Raw genomic sequence first — 15064 nt, forward strand, 5'->3', positions numbered from 1 at the left:
CTTCCTTTTAGGAATGAACTGATCTTGCAACTTCTGCATTATACACAGAAATATCCGCCATTGTTCCTCCACTGTCGTCCCTGCTAAGGTATTGCACCATTGAACTTTGGCCAGCTCCTCCCTCATAGCTCCATAATTCCCTTTATTTAACAGAAGTACTGTCACTTCCGACTGTACCCTCTCCCTCTCAAATTGCAGATTGAAGCTTATTGTATTATGGTCACTACTTCCCAATGGCTCCTTCACTTCAAGGTCTCTGACCAATTCTGACCATTGAACTGAATGCTTTTGACCAAAGGCAAGCTGAGAACCATCCCACTGTGCATGCAGCTAACTCCCTACACCTCTCTCCCTGCTAACCCATTCTGTGAACCCTCTCTCACTTTACTCCTCTGTGACCTAAGTCACTCTGTAATCTTGGATCTTGGACTTGGTCCTTCCTGCAGTAACTATAGGTCTCCACAGGTGGTGCTACTCAGCACAGGAACCATCGATCTCTGATTGGCTACCAGCTTTGTGTAGGTGAGACCTCCAACCTTTAGGTGTTTTGACCTAATGACACCAACCAAATCATTGAATTTTTGAGAAATAATTGATTGTATCCCAATCCCATTTGCTTCAATGTTGAAAGAGACAGGCCTGTGAAAGCTGGTAATGAAGGCTTCCATGCTATCAATCTGGCAGAAAGAGGGATTATCTTTGCAGACACTCCTATAAATTTATTTGGAAGCTGCCACACACAGATTGCAAATTGTCTATTATGGCACCACTGATACAGGAAATGGACTTCTCCAACTGACCAACTATATGTTTTACATGTTATACCCAGTGAGTAGAAATATTGCAACACTCTCACGAAGCATCCTATCATTAACAGCACTGTCTCTGAGATCTGGACCCCATGATCTCCAACCAAAGAACAGCATTTCCTGACTCTCTGGCCAAGAACATTTAATTCCCCATCCTTGACCTAGTGTTCCTTCTGCAAATTCATGTTCCATATAGTCCCTTCTGAGTCATCCTCATATACTTCTCAGGCAGATATTTCTTGAGCACTATTTGGTGAGGGTGGAGTGAGTGTCAACATGTGCAATAAAGTGATGTCAGTGCAGGTAGCACAGGGGATCAGGATATCTTCTGTCTCTTCTAATTCATTAGTGAAATTCTGAGGTGGAGTAGGATCTAAGAATTCCAATACAAGTGTCACAAAAAATTCATTTGCAGGTAGAGTACATTATTAAGAAAGATGGTAGTTTGCTATCTTTTATTATGAAACCAATGAAAATAAGGAGTTAATACTTTAGTTATTCAGGGAGTTGGTGACACTATATCTCAAATTTTAGATAGCCCCAAATGATGAGTATCTAGACCCCTGACTGACATCTATGCAATTCTTGGCTATGTTCTCATGACTCCCTGAACAGGTTGCAATGGATCCACTTCCTGGACTGAAGAGCAGACCCCTCGACCATGACCACCTCGATCAGCCATCTGACCGTGTCTGGCCTTGACTTACTGTACCAGGACCCTCTGAATGAAGGGTGTCCTCCTGGATTTGACTGAGGACTACTCTCCTTAGACCTTTGAGACACATCCATTGGCTGCAGTCAATGCAATGTGTTTGCCATGTCTGCAGCTGGCACACGGTGCAGGTGTGAGTTTGATGTAGCATATTGCCGTGCAGCAACTTATCCACTCTCTTTGACTGATGACAGTTGACAAGCTGCCTGGCTTTGTGGTTGTGATCAGCAACAAGGCAACACAGAGGTGTGTGATCCTTTAAGGTCTAGCAGAGGGATGAAAGTACAAAAAGGCAAGGCAAGACAGGGATGCAGTGAGCATCCAAGTAAGTGTTAAGTGAGCAAGCACTGAGAGAGCAAGCAAGGAGCCCTGAGATACAACCTGGTCCAATACGTGAGCAGGGGGGGCATGACCCTGTGCAAAAAGTATAGCAATGAAAGGTGCCAGTGCACTCCAAAGCACAGCTCTGAAATGCAGAACCTAATATAAGTGGATAGGAGTTGTGCCTTGATGATGTGGAAAGACTGTCCATGGAAAATGCCCTGAGATGGTTGGTGCTGGGTGTCAAAGATGGAGGCCCAGAGGAGCAAGTGGCAAGCGGGAGTTGCTAGGTACCTGCTCTGACTTTAACATAGTGGACTCTTGGTGCCCAGTGGGTGAGAGAATGGGAGCATGTATGTTAGTGTGATGACATTAAATATCAGTGATAATCAGTGATCGATATGCTTTATGATACTACAAAGAATCAAGACTCAATAGATGAATGTTGCAATTTTTCAGTCTTGATGTCAAGAAAGGTATCACTAATTACTCGCCATAGTCCACATTGTTCAGGAGCAGGGAAGATTCCACTTAAAATCTATTAGCTTCATAGGATGTATAATAAGAAAGAATACTATCCACAACAATTATAATGAAACTTCATGTTGAACACTTAGATTAATGTCATCACGCCATGGACAGTTATGGTTGCATTTAACACGTAAACCAGGCAGTCTTAGATACAAGGAGGATGAGTTAGGGGAATTTAAACACTAGAGTCCAGAATGAAATCTGAGCAGGATTTAGAGCTATAGAATCATAGAGATGAACAGCACATAAACAAACCCTTTGGTTCAACTCTTCCATGCTGACCAGATATCCTAAATTAATCTCGTCTCATTCACATTTCATTCACATATATAATTGCACAGAAGATAATGACAAATGATACTTTTGAAATATGCCACTGAATTAAGCTATTAAAACTAAATTATCCTTTCTCATTCCTGAGCTCTGTTACATTGTTTTACCATCTGACACAGTATAAAACTGTTTCCTCATCATTTCCTACTTACATGGTTGATAGAGATGATGTTCAACTAATTCACTATCTAATTTAAAGCAGGTTTTTGACGTATTATACTCTTCGGCAGATGATCAAGATCTTCTTGTAAAATACCACCTGTATGATGCAAAATCTATTATTATTTCAAATACAGCTTTAATTTATGTTTGTACATGTGTATGTAGGGAGGCCTCCATGTACAATCAATATCTAAGATTAGTTCTTTAATTTAGCAGTTCCTCTTCCTTCAATTACCTACAATAAATAACATGGTTAACTTTTTTTGAGTTCTTGCGATGCCCATTAGCTTGGTAACTGAAGCAGGCAAATTCTTTCATGAAAATAAGGTGGAATTCCTGTGTTACTCCCAGTAGTGACATGACTCCCTTTTGACAGTGAGAGTAGGAAAACTAATGGATGGGAAATCAATCACAGACAAAATAAATAGCAATTTTGATTTTAAGTCAATGTCAGGGAAAGAGTGAAATATTTTGGCTAAAGTAAAGGTGGAAGAAGAGATCCTGTTTCCTATGGGCATAATATTCCTTTTATTAATAGCTCCTTTACCTTTACCTGGGAGCAGTATAACTAGTTAGAAAACAGATTGACAATATACAATTGATATTCTATGGGTATAGGCCCCAAGTGAAAATCTTGTAGATGTAAGTATACTTACTCCTGCTATATGAAGTAATACTCCTCCTTGTTGTCTCTCCTTATTGGTAAAAAGATCACTTGGAAATTCGTGGATAGCTGTAATGGGAACAACACACATCAAAGGCTGTAAAGTATCCTCAGAAGTGCTCTTCAAGTTAATGGACAGCTTCGGGAGGTCGCATATACTGTAGCTGCTTTCAAAAACAGGACTAAAATATCAAAGGATACTTTACTGAATAAACAATAGCAGAAAAACAAAAAGGAAAAGTCTCTTCAGAACAAATATCAGTAAATTTGAACAAATAGCCTTCATTGCGAATATGGTTATGTATTATCAGTGTGAATTGCGTCTTCACTCATTTAACTACATTTGGACCATCCTCATGTGTGTAAGCAAGACCATAATTGAAATCGTGAGTGCTTTAATAGAAGCTACACACTGCTTTTAGAAATGGTGAGAAAATATAGGGCTAGATTTGTTGCAACCTATTGTGGTGGAAAACCTGGTGTCTGGCCCCAATTATTCATAGGAAACACCATATACAGAGAAACCTCCAGTATCCGGCACTTGATTATCTGAATATTGGATTATCCAGCAAGATCATAAGGTCCTGATGCTTAGCTAAACTATGTTATCCAGCATTTGATTATTTGGAATTCGATTAACCGAATGAAAGACTCCCTGCCCATGTCCTTTGGATAATCGAGGTTCCTCTGTAAAAGGTTTCCCTGTGGTAAGCAAACTTCCTGCTATAAAGTTGAAAGTAGGAATGAGTACATTGGGGGATCTTGCCCCCTTACTGCAAATCATCAGTTAGGTTCATTATTAAGCTAATTGACACCAACCATTCCTGAGCCCATGGAATTTAATCAAGGCTCAAAGATTATGTGAGAGTCTTAGCTTTCCTGTGTCTTCCATTTGCTGTCCAGCAAATCTTATCATACTTGGCTGTAGCCTTCTCGGGGAATGGGGGAATATGGGATTTGGTGGGGGTGGGGGTAATGAGAGTCGGTGCAGCCTTAATCAAAGGCACTTATAATGCCCAACCGAGGGATGAGGCATCAGAGTGGCTGCTGAAGGTTACACTCCATCTCATTCCTACGACTCTATCCCACCCTCAGTCACCTGGGTCACTTAGCGATCCTAGACACATTACTAGCAACAGCTGCTATCTCCTCTTTGGCTGGCAGCTCTTGACATACAGGATTTCCTCCCTGGGTCCTCAGCCCAAGGAAGACCTAACATTGATGAATTAATTCCATTGGACCTCCTCTCAGATGTATTGCACTTGGCCTTCAACTGATGGAGAGAAGCAGAGTCAGTTCTATTCAATTCTGCCTGAGGCTTTACTTCAGATTAATCTGATCTGGTATATCTTTATTCCACTTGCTATCTTGCCTCCCATGTTAGATTAATTTCTTGCTGCTGTCCACTTCCTGAGTATTTCCTGACTGCTAATACAGCAGTTTCCACTCTGTTAGTTCTTCCATTGAACGTGGGCTTTGATAACTAGGATAGAATTGTTGATCATCACTAATTGCTCTACAGAAGTTGGTGGGGAGTTGCTTTCTTGAATCATTGCAGCCCTTGAAGTATAGGTACTCCCATAAAGATATTAGGAAGAGAGTTCTAAGATTTTGGCCTAGTAACAGTGAAAGAATGGCAGCATAGTCCTAAGACAAGAGGATGTGATGCATGGAAGGAAAATTATAGGTGGTGTCTCCATGTATCTTCAGAGTGATAAAGGTTTGGAAGGCTCTGTCAGTGGGGCCTTGGTGAGTTGCTGCAGTGTATTTTATAAATGGAAGATACCATGGTGTGTCGGTACTGGAGGAAGTGAATGGTTAAGTTGATGAAGAGGGAGACAATCAACCAGAATGCTTTGTCCTGGATGGTGATGAGCTTCATGAGTTTAACTTCAGTTGCACCCATCCAGGCAAGTGTAGAAGTGAAAATGACAATATTCTCAGAGTACCATCATTAGAAAGAGACGACCACTGGGTTGGGTTTAACCAGGAAGTCACTATGGCTCGCGGAGACTGAGAAGCTGAGATTTTCAAGGTGGCCTTACTCTATTCAGGATTTCACTAATGCTTTTGGTGTCACTCTGCAAGGCATATCAATCATTAAGATAATTGACCTTACCAACCTAGAAGTATTGTCCACATTCTTGACTGAGTCTTATAGACAGTGGATCAGGATGGGCAATAGATAGTGAATTCCACACTTTAGAATTCCCAGCCTCTAACCTACTCTTGTAGCTGCAAGTATGAACATGGCCAACTCAGTTTCTGGTCAACTGAAACTCCCTGGATGTTAGTTTTGCAGCATTCAGCCATGATAATGTGATTAACATTCTCTCTTTTTGGAAATTTGTGCTGCAAATATTACTTGCCACTTAATAGACTTAAACATGAATGCTATCTAAGTCTTGCTGCACATGGACATGGACTACTTAAGTATCTAAGAAATTGTGAATGGTATTGAAAACTATTATCATTAGAAAATATCCACAGTTCAGAAATTGTAATGGAAGGAAGTCATTGATAAAACAGTTGCGATGCTTTGGGCTAAAGCAATCACCTGACAAATTCCTGCTGGGACAGAGATGATTGGCCTCCATCAGCCATAACAATCTTCCTTTGTACTAAGTAGAACTCCAACAAGTGGAATGTTTTTCCCTCATTCCAACTGATTTCAATTTGCCAGGACCCCCTTGTTGTGAGTTTTGGTTCCATGTTGCTTTGATATCAAGGGCAGTTAGTCTTTCCTCACTTCTGGAGTTCAGCTCTTTTGTTGATGGTTGAACATCAGGAACTGGAATGAGGTTGGGAGCTACCATGAGCCCAATAACTGAGATGGTCTGGCAGAACCCAAACAAAGTGTCAGTGAATTGTGGCCATAAGGGCACAATTCTAAGTGTGAAAGAGTTCAAGGGTTTTTTTTCCCCAGAAGATAAAGTTGTTATTAGTCAAACTCTCTAATTCTCATCTATCTCAAGAAATAGAATGTCTATGCCTCAAACCCATTCATTGTTAAATAACAAGCCAAATTTTAACATTTCACATTTACAGTAATTGTTATAGGGTCAGGATCCTATTGTCCACTGATTTGAATGAAAGTCAATGCCAGTTAGAGTTCCTATCTGCTCAGAATTTGAATCTCTGCTTCAAGCAGTGGGTGGAGTTCTTGGGCTCATTTTGAGGAATCAAGTAATTCCTGACAGTAGGTTGTAGCAAAATTCCAGCCCTTCCAGCAGCAATAGTATCAGGAAGGACTGTTTTTTTACAGTATCACAGTCAATCTGCTGTGCCCTTACACAAGTCAAGATCAACAGTCATTTTCTGGGAAAGCTTCAGTCGAGGGCAAAGGATACAGTTCAATCCCTAACTCTGTAATATACCATTCTCTGTATCTATATTTATAATGGCAATTACTATGCCACAGGAATGCGGTAAGCTACCTATCAGGTAAAAGCAGTATTTAAATCTTTCTACCAATGATCCTTCAGCAGTTCTACTGGATAAAATGTGTAATTACAACATGACAAATTTATATTAGCAATCCTCATTAGAAATGTGTATTATGAGAAAAGGTGACAGAAATGTGCAGACACAATATTTTTACTATACTGAAGACATTCAATAGAACTTCTGGTGTAGACAAATGAACACTTTTTCCATCTAATTTTGCAAAACAGTTCATGCTTAATTAGGCTGCAAAATAAGGAAACAGGATATACCAATCTTTAGATATGAAAATTTACAAGCTGTCCCAAGTAACTAAGTTTATCTGTTACTAATAGATCAGCTTCAAAATGAGAATATTTATAATCGAAACATTTAAGGACAATCAAAATAAATATAAAAGGAGATTAGAGATGATCAAACAAGTTCTGAGTTGCTAAGCTTTGAGAAATATCTTTATAGATTAGATTCCCTATAGTTTGGAAACAGACCCTTTTGCCCAACAAGTCCACACCGCCCCTCTGAAGAGTAACCCACCCTGACCCAGTTCCCTCCCTATATTTATCCCTAATGCACCTAACACTATGGGCAATTTTGTATGGCCAATTCACCTGACCTGCACCAGGACGAAACCCATGCAGACACGGGGAGAACATGTAAACTCCACACAAACAGTTACCCAAGGCAGGAATCAAACCAAGGTCCCGGGCATTATGAGGCAGCAGTGCTAGCCACTAAACCACCATGCCACTGTATAAGAACAATATAAGAAGGAAAACAAATAAACATTGATTGCAAATCTAAGTGATGCAATTAATAGTCTGGAGGTTTGATTAATCTATGTTTGGGCGTCCAGGAAAATTTACAGACCGTCTTTGTAGAAGGCTGGGCAAAGTCAAGGAAAGAATGAATGCCATTGTCCAGGAAACAAATTCTTTTGATAGTCAAATGAACTTGCTAATTTCATGCTTTCTTCTTATGTCCTGATGTGAGTTACTGCAATTGTGCCCAAAAGCATATTGAGATGGTACATGTCGTCAGTTATTCCCTCAATTGCTCAAACGGTTTTAATATACGCAGACATAAGAAAGAAAGAACAGCATTGTTAAAGTTATACTGCAGGAGTCATAGCCCCATCTCGTGCATGAATTATCCCAGCAGAGTGCTTGGCCAGTCTATTCCAAGCCAATCTGAGTATACAGTCTGGTTGAAAACACATCAGAAAAGTCAGAACGTCCATTCCAAATAGTGCACCCATTACATTTTGGGAAGTGTAAAATGTTTTGGGCCATTATTCTTTCAATGTTTATTCCACAAAGAATGTTGAACCTCCTCTTCATGTGTAGTCTCAGATCAAGCCCCTCAGTCAGCACCTAGTATTGGCAAGTCTAATATAATATGGTCTGATCTAGTTGTTATCATGTGTAAGCGTTGTCACACTGACTGATCAAAATGGTGATCTCAGGTGACCTGATACAGTTCTCACTTTGCATGCACATTTTCCAGTAGAACCCACTGACTGGGGGCAACAACCTTGTTTCATTCTCCCTGTCGTAATTTACATATTTTCTAATCAACCTGTTCAGAGTGTCAGTGTGTTATGACACACCTCTGGAAAAGGTAAAACTTGAACACAGGCCTCCTGGTTCAGAGGTAGGACACTACCACTGCACCACAAGAGCCCTCCTGTCTAAATTTAGGTCTACCCCAGGGCAATTGTAACCCCCAACCACTGCTCTGATTGTCACCTCCCAATTAATCACGTGTTAGTAACTGTTTCAAACAACATCCGCAGCATTCAGGAAGTATTAAAAGAATGTCATTGTAATTGTGGATAACCTCTGAAATCGCTGAATATTTAAAGTTAAATAAGGAAAGTAAATGATACCCTCATGGTATTACATAAAATAGCGCCTTTGTTATTGAAGTCTATATTTATCCCTTTCTCTCCTGTTCCTGTTTTGAAGTCAAGGTTGAGATTAAAAAGTGGGTCAGCATCTTATCCAAATCTCTATTCTTCATGTATGAGTGACAGCAAGGAGTTTTACCAGTTACTCAAACCAAAAAGACCTCAAAGTTCAGCTCAATTCTAGCTTCAAATAACATTCACACATTTGAAATTTCTAAATATCTGATTGATCACTTGAAGGCCCCATTGCTATTGACTCAGTCCAGATCAGGAGTCCAACCAGAAACCTTCACAGTCTGCTTAGAGCAAGTTGCCACTGGGCACTGTGTTTAAATACTGAGCTTGTGGAAGGTTATTAAAATATAAATCAAAAATACTTTGGATAATTTCACTTTCAGATTTTTATACACACATTTGTACATTACTATATATCTTCAGTTTGGAATCATTGTGCTGTTAATTGTTTCGCAGAAAAACATTTTATCCAAACACTTCCATCTGTTTTGCCAGGATAGCCAAAACTATTGACTGGAAAGTGGAAAATTGTGAACATTGCCCCAAGCCTGTTCCTTAATTCAATCAACAGAAGCAGCATGTAAATACTGCAGCTAGAACAACAGGTATCTGTGTATTTTGCATCAAGTGACTCACCTAAAAAACCCTGACGTCTATTTAGCATCTGCATGGCACCATTCAGGAGTGTGACATGGAATATTCTCCACTTTCCTGGATGGATTCAACTCCAATAACATATAAGAAACTTAACACCATTCAGGACAAAGCAGTGCCCATGATAGTCTTTATTGTCACTTGATATAATACCTCAAACATTTACTCCCTGTTGCAGGAATACATTGTGACTGCACCATACAGCAATGGTTTTGCTCTTAGCATTCAGTAAGACTCATTGTATAACTCTGAGGCTTAGTGCATTCTTGCCCTCTTGTGGATATTTTGCTCCATGTGACTCCAGGATTCTGTTCATGCATTGTTGATAATGCAATGTCAACCAAACTTACTTGGTTCAATCTTCTGAAGAACAGCATCGGATTGCTTTTCCCTGCCCACATCCCACATTTCTGGCTGGGTCTTCTAATTGCAGCTCCTTAAATCAAATTCCTTCCTCATGCCTCTGGATTATCGAGGGAAGACAAGCAATGTGTTCATTTCATAGCACTCGCTGATTAAGTGTTCAGTAAGACACTGAAAAGCCTGGGAAATTTTAAGAGCTTTTTGGTGTGTTAGTGACTAATAAGCAAGTGGGTAGCATGGGTAAAATAAATAGATGGGGGCACAGTGGCACCTGGGTCAGTGGCACCTCAGCAGGTCTAGTGGTAGATGGGTAGGATGTGAAGGGATTAGGTGAGGGATTCAGAGAGGGCTAAATGGGATTGATGAAGGGTTAAGAGTAGAATTGGGAAGGAGTCAGAATTCTGAATTCCCTCAGAATTTCTACCATTGCTGAATTGAAACTTATCAAGTATCAAGTCTTTCCCTGCTTTTTATAGGGGTTAGATAAACAAAAAAAACAAGTAAACGTTTGTTGAAGCGAACAACGGTCCTTGTTGTATTTAAAAATTGCAGGCAATTGTGAAATTAGCTGGAGCATTTTAAAGGTATTCTGATTGATGATACTTGAACAACAACACAGATGGGTCAACAGAAGAAAGGAAAGCTTAATTTATGTGACAAACAGAACATTTCGTTGTGCTCATCAAACACACGGTATGGTACAAAAATAGGACACTGGAAAGTCCAGGGAGACCATAAACTTCTAATTCCACCTATAGGCACGAACGGTGATCATTTGAACTTGAACCATTTTGCGCTCAATATACTGCAGTTATTTGACACTTGGAAATTATAAAGGTAAAGTTAATGCTCTTCCCATCACACAATTCTGTCCTTCAAATGTTCTTTCTGTCTGAACCATCAATGACTAAACTACTTTAAATGGACATTATGAGCCATTCCACTTTAGAAAATCCCAGATGGCTGACCAATTCCACCTTCGAAAATCTCAGATGGCCTTTTTCTTCCAAGATTGCAACTTCCCTTCCCACGTGATCGACGATGCCCTCCAGTGCATCTCCTCCACTTCCCGCACCACCTTCCTTGAACCCTACCCCTCCCAACACAACAAGGACACAGCCCCCTTAGTCCTCACCTTACACCCCACCAACCTCCGCATACAATGCATCATCCTCCGCCACTTCCACCACCTACAAACAGACGCCATCACCAGAGATGTATTTTCCTCCCCACCCCTATCAGCATTCTGGACAGACCATTCCCTCTGCGACTCCCTCGTCAGGTCCACACCCCCCATCAACGCAAACTCCAATCCCAGCACTTTCCCCTACCACTGCAGAAGTGCAAACTGTGCCCACACTACTCCCCTAACCTCCATCCAAGGTCCCAAAGGATCGTTCCACAGCCAGCAGAAATTTACCTGTACCTCCACCAATTTCATCTATTGTATCCGTTGCACCCGACATGTCTCCTCTATATCAGGGAGACAGGATGCCTAAGTGCAGATCGTTTCAGAGAACATCTCTGGGACACCTGCACCAAGCAACCCACCGCCCCGTGGCTGAACACTTCAACTCCCCCTCCCACTCTGACAAGGACATGCAGGTCCTGGGCCTTCTCCAATGCCAAACCTTTACCACCCGATGGGATTCTGCAACCACATGGGATCAATGTGGATTTCAACAGTTTCCTCATTTCCCCTCCCCTCACATTATCCCAATCCCAAGTCACCATCTCAGTATCACCATCCTGACCTGTCCATCACCTTTCCCATCTATCTGCTCCACCCTCCTCTCCAACCTATCACCTTCTCCCTCACCTTCATCTACCTATCGCATTCTCAGCTACCTTTTCCCCAACCCCACCCCCTCCGATTTATCTCTCAGCGCCCCGGCCCACAAGCCTCATTCCTGATGAAGGGCTTATGCCCAAAACATGGATTCCCCTGCTCTTTGGATCCTGCCTGACCTGCTGTACTTTTCCAGCACCACAATCTCGATTATGAGCCATTCAGGGCCGCTTCAGTCTGCAAGTAACAAAAACAGAAATTTCTGGAAAGGCTCAGCAAGTCTGGCAGCATCTGTGGAGATTTCTGTTTATGTTTCTGATTTACAATATCCACAGTCCTTTCTGTTTTTATTCAGTCTGTCCAGGTGCATGGTTGGGCTTTGAAGATGGAACCAGTGTCAAAAAGCCCAGCAGTGGTCAATACTTCTGCCTGTTGGAAGTGGGAGAACATGGGGCACCAAAGAATGGCACGCAAAGGTAATGAGGTAAACCTGGGAAGATGGCACAATAAAACCCTGTAGGTTTGGCAGCAAGAAACCCTCCACGAAACTTGCCAAAAATGATACTTTGCCAATTTCTGGTAGGATTCTGCTCGAAGGGATTGCACGTAGCCACTGTATTGCAAATAAATATTTGAGAAAAGTACCCTGGACTCAAGAAGCAGTACTTGGAGAGTTTAAGTATGTTAGATCTCGTAAACACCAGAAAACACAAAATTATGCCTGACTCCATAACCATTGGATGGGGCTTTGAACTGCCCAACCCTGCAATTTACATCAGCAAGGATGAGATAGCTGCATGTTGGCTGGTTATCAGGACTCATATCCTGCGCTGGTGAAAGCTACTCGAAATAGAAATGGGTGCAGAAGACTTGGAATCAGATTCCCCTCACCAACTTTTAAAGGACTTCAGAGCCAACAGAGAATCATAGAGTTTGTACAGCACAGAAAGAGGCCCTTCAACCTTGTCACCAAACATCCACCTTTTCTAATCCCATTTTCCAGCGCTTGGCTCATAACCTTGTATGCCACTGGATTTAAAATGCTCATCTAAATAATCATAGAGTCATAGAGATGTAATGCATGGAAACAGACCCTTTGGACCAACTCATTCATGCCGATCAGATATACTAACCTAATCCAGTCTCATTTACTTGACTCATATCATACTTGTATTCATATATCCGTCCAGATGCCTTTTCAATGTTGTAATTGTACCAGCCTCCACAACTTCCTCTGGCAGCTCATTCCATACAGGCATCACCTTTTGCATCCTTAAATTTCTTGAGGGTTCTCACTTCTACTACCCATTTAAATAGTGAAGTCCAGATACCCACAGTCTCTGGGAGGAAGAAATTTTCTTCACATCCTTTCTAAATATTCTGCTGCTTACTTTCAAACTGTGCTCCTTGGCTAATTACCCCTCTGCTAAGGGGAAATGTTTCAACTTATCTGCTCTGTTCATGCGCCTCAGAATTTTGTATGACTCAATGAATTCCCCTCTCAGCCTTCTCTGCTCTCGCGAAAATATTCCAAGCCTATCTAGTCTCTCCTCATCACCAAATCACTCCAGCCCAGGCAACATCCTGGTGAATCTCTTCTGTTCCCTCTCTACTGCATTCAAATCTTTCCTATAGAGTGGCAACCATAACTTCACACTGTAGTCCAGCTGTGGTTGAACTAATGTTACATTCAGTTCCATCATACCCATCTTGCTCTTGTATTCAGTGCCTTGACTAATAAAGGCTAAAATCCCATAGGCCTGCTTAACTATGTTATCTACCTGTGTTGCTGCCTTCAAGGATCTATGGACATGCACATTAAGGTCCCTCTGATCCTCTGTACTTCAAACGATCCTACTCTTTAATGTGTGCTCCCTTGCCTATTTCGTCCTCCGAAAATGTACCCCCCGCACATTTTTGAGGATTAAATTCCATTTGCCACCATTCAGCCCAACTACATCATTCTGTTGTTTTTCCTTTTCGCTACTTACCACACCATCAATTTTCATGTCATTTGTGAACTTAATTATCATACTTCCTCCATTCTTGTTTAAATCATTAATGTATTTTGTAATGTAATACATGACTCAGTGAAAACTGGGGTCCTCCATTCAGGTTCTTGTTGCCAATTATCCTAAATCTATTGCCTCCAGTGATCAACTCAGTATCAATGAAATGAATTATCTTCATTCATGCTATCAAAACTCCTGATTTTTTTAATGCATTTCTTAAATCTCTTCATTACCTCCTCTAAATTAAGAGGCATAATTCCAACTTCCCCAGTCTTGCCAACTTTGCAGAATTGAAGAGATGCTTCAGCTGAGATTGCAGTATGAGTGTTCCTTCCATTTAACATACACATGAATTAAATGTTATGAAATACTATCCTTTCTTCTATTCAGCTCCTGCTGCTTTAGGTATGATGGTTGAAAATATCAGGGCCTACCTTCTATACTTGACCAGTATTGTCAACTTGGAACAAGCAAGAGACTGTGTAAACATATTAAAGTCCACATTGCCTTTTTCTGCCTGAAAACACTTACAAAATGATGCAAGATCTCTATTTCACTGTTACAATGTATGATAAAATTTACAGGGGTTGTACAAGATTTAGATTTAGATTTTCTTTATCACATGTACTCAAGTATAGGGATATAGTGAAGAGTGTATAATGTCCATCTTAGGTACAAAGGTACCTAGGTGCAAAAATTTAAGTACAGGTTAGTAAAAGAAACAAAGTTAAGAAAGTTAAGCATTATCTTCATAAATGGAGTAGAAAAATGAAAAAAAGGGCATAATTAACATTAAAGTGCTTCAAGTGCTTCTTAATATAAACTAGAAAAAGAAAGGAATAAAGTTAAAAGATCAGCAGTCTTTGATGATTCCTCCACCTAGCTCACTTTCCTGGAGACCTCAGTTACCTTTTCACAACACAGCGGATTCCAGGGGACCTCCCTCACTGCTTACTCTTCCTGTGTTGGGCCATGATGCCAATGTTGCTGTTGTTGCCGCTGAAGCTGCTGCCTCCCCGATCTCCTCCTGCTGCCTCCAGAACCTGCCCAGGCAGGACTCACTTGCCACACCTAGATACTGCCATGTAGGGCCGAGAGACTATCATAGGCCACTAAGAGACAGGACCGGGAGACAACCATGGACCGCCAAGAGACCAGGCCAGGAGACCTCCATGGGCCACCAAGAGACCGGGGTGGAGACCACCGTGGGCCGCTGAGAAACCGGGCCGGAGACCACCATGGGCCGCCGAGATACTCGGCCGGAGACTACCATGGGCCACCGAGAGACTGGGCCGGAGACCACCATGGGCCGCCGAGATACTAGGCCGGAGACCAACATGGGCCGCCGA

At 41.4% G+C, this 15064-nt stretch overlaps 1 protein-coding gene across 1 annotated transcript in view; it reads right to left on the reverse strand.

Moving 5' to 3' along the window:
• Positions 1–15064, reverse strand: part of LOC122553444 (sodium/potassium/calcium exchanger 4-like) — a 291292-nt gene that overhangs the window by 96638 nt on the left and 179590 nt on the right. The window contains exon 4 of the mRNA XM_043697208.1: positions 3525–3601. Within this exon, the coding sequence (XP_043553143.1) occupies positions 3525–3601 (77 nt within the window). The remainder of the gene's footprint in view (positions 1–3524; positions 3602–15064) is intronic.

This window comes from Chiloscyllium plagiosum, chromosome 10 (genome assembly GCF_004010195.1).
Source record: "Chiloscyllium plagiosum isolate BGI_BamShark_2017 chromosome 10, ASM401019v2, whole genome shotgun sequence".
Taxonomy (NCBI): Eukaryota; Metazoa; Chordata; class Chondrichthyes; order Orectolobiformes; family Hemiscylliidae; genus Chiloscyllium; species Chiloscyllium plagiosum.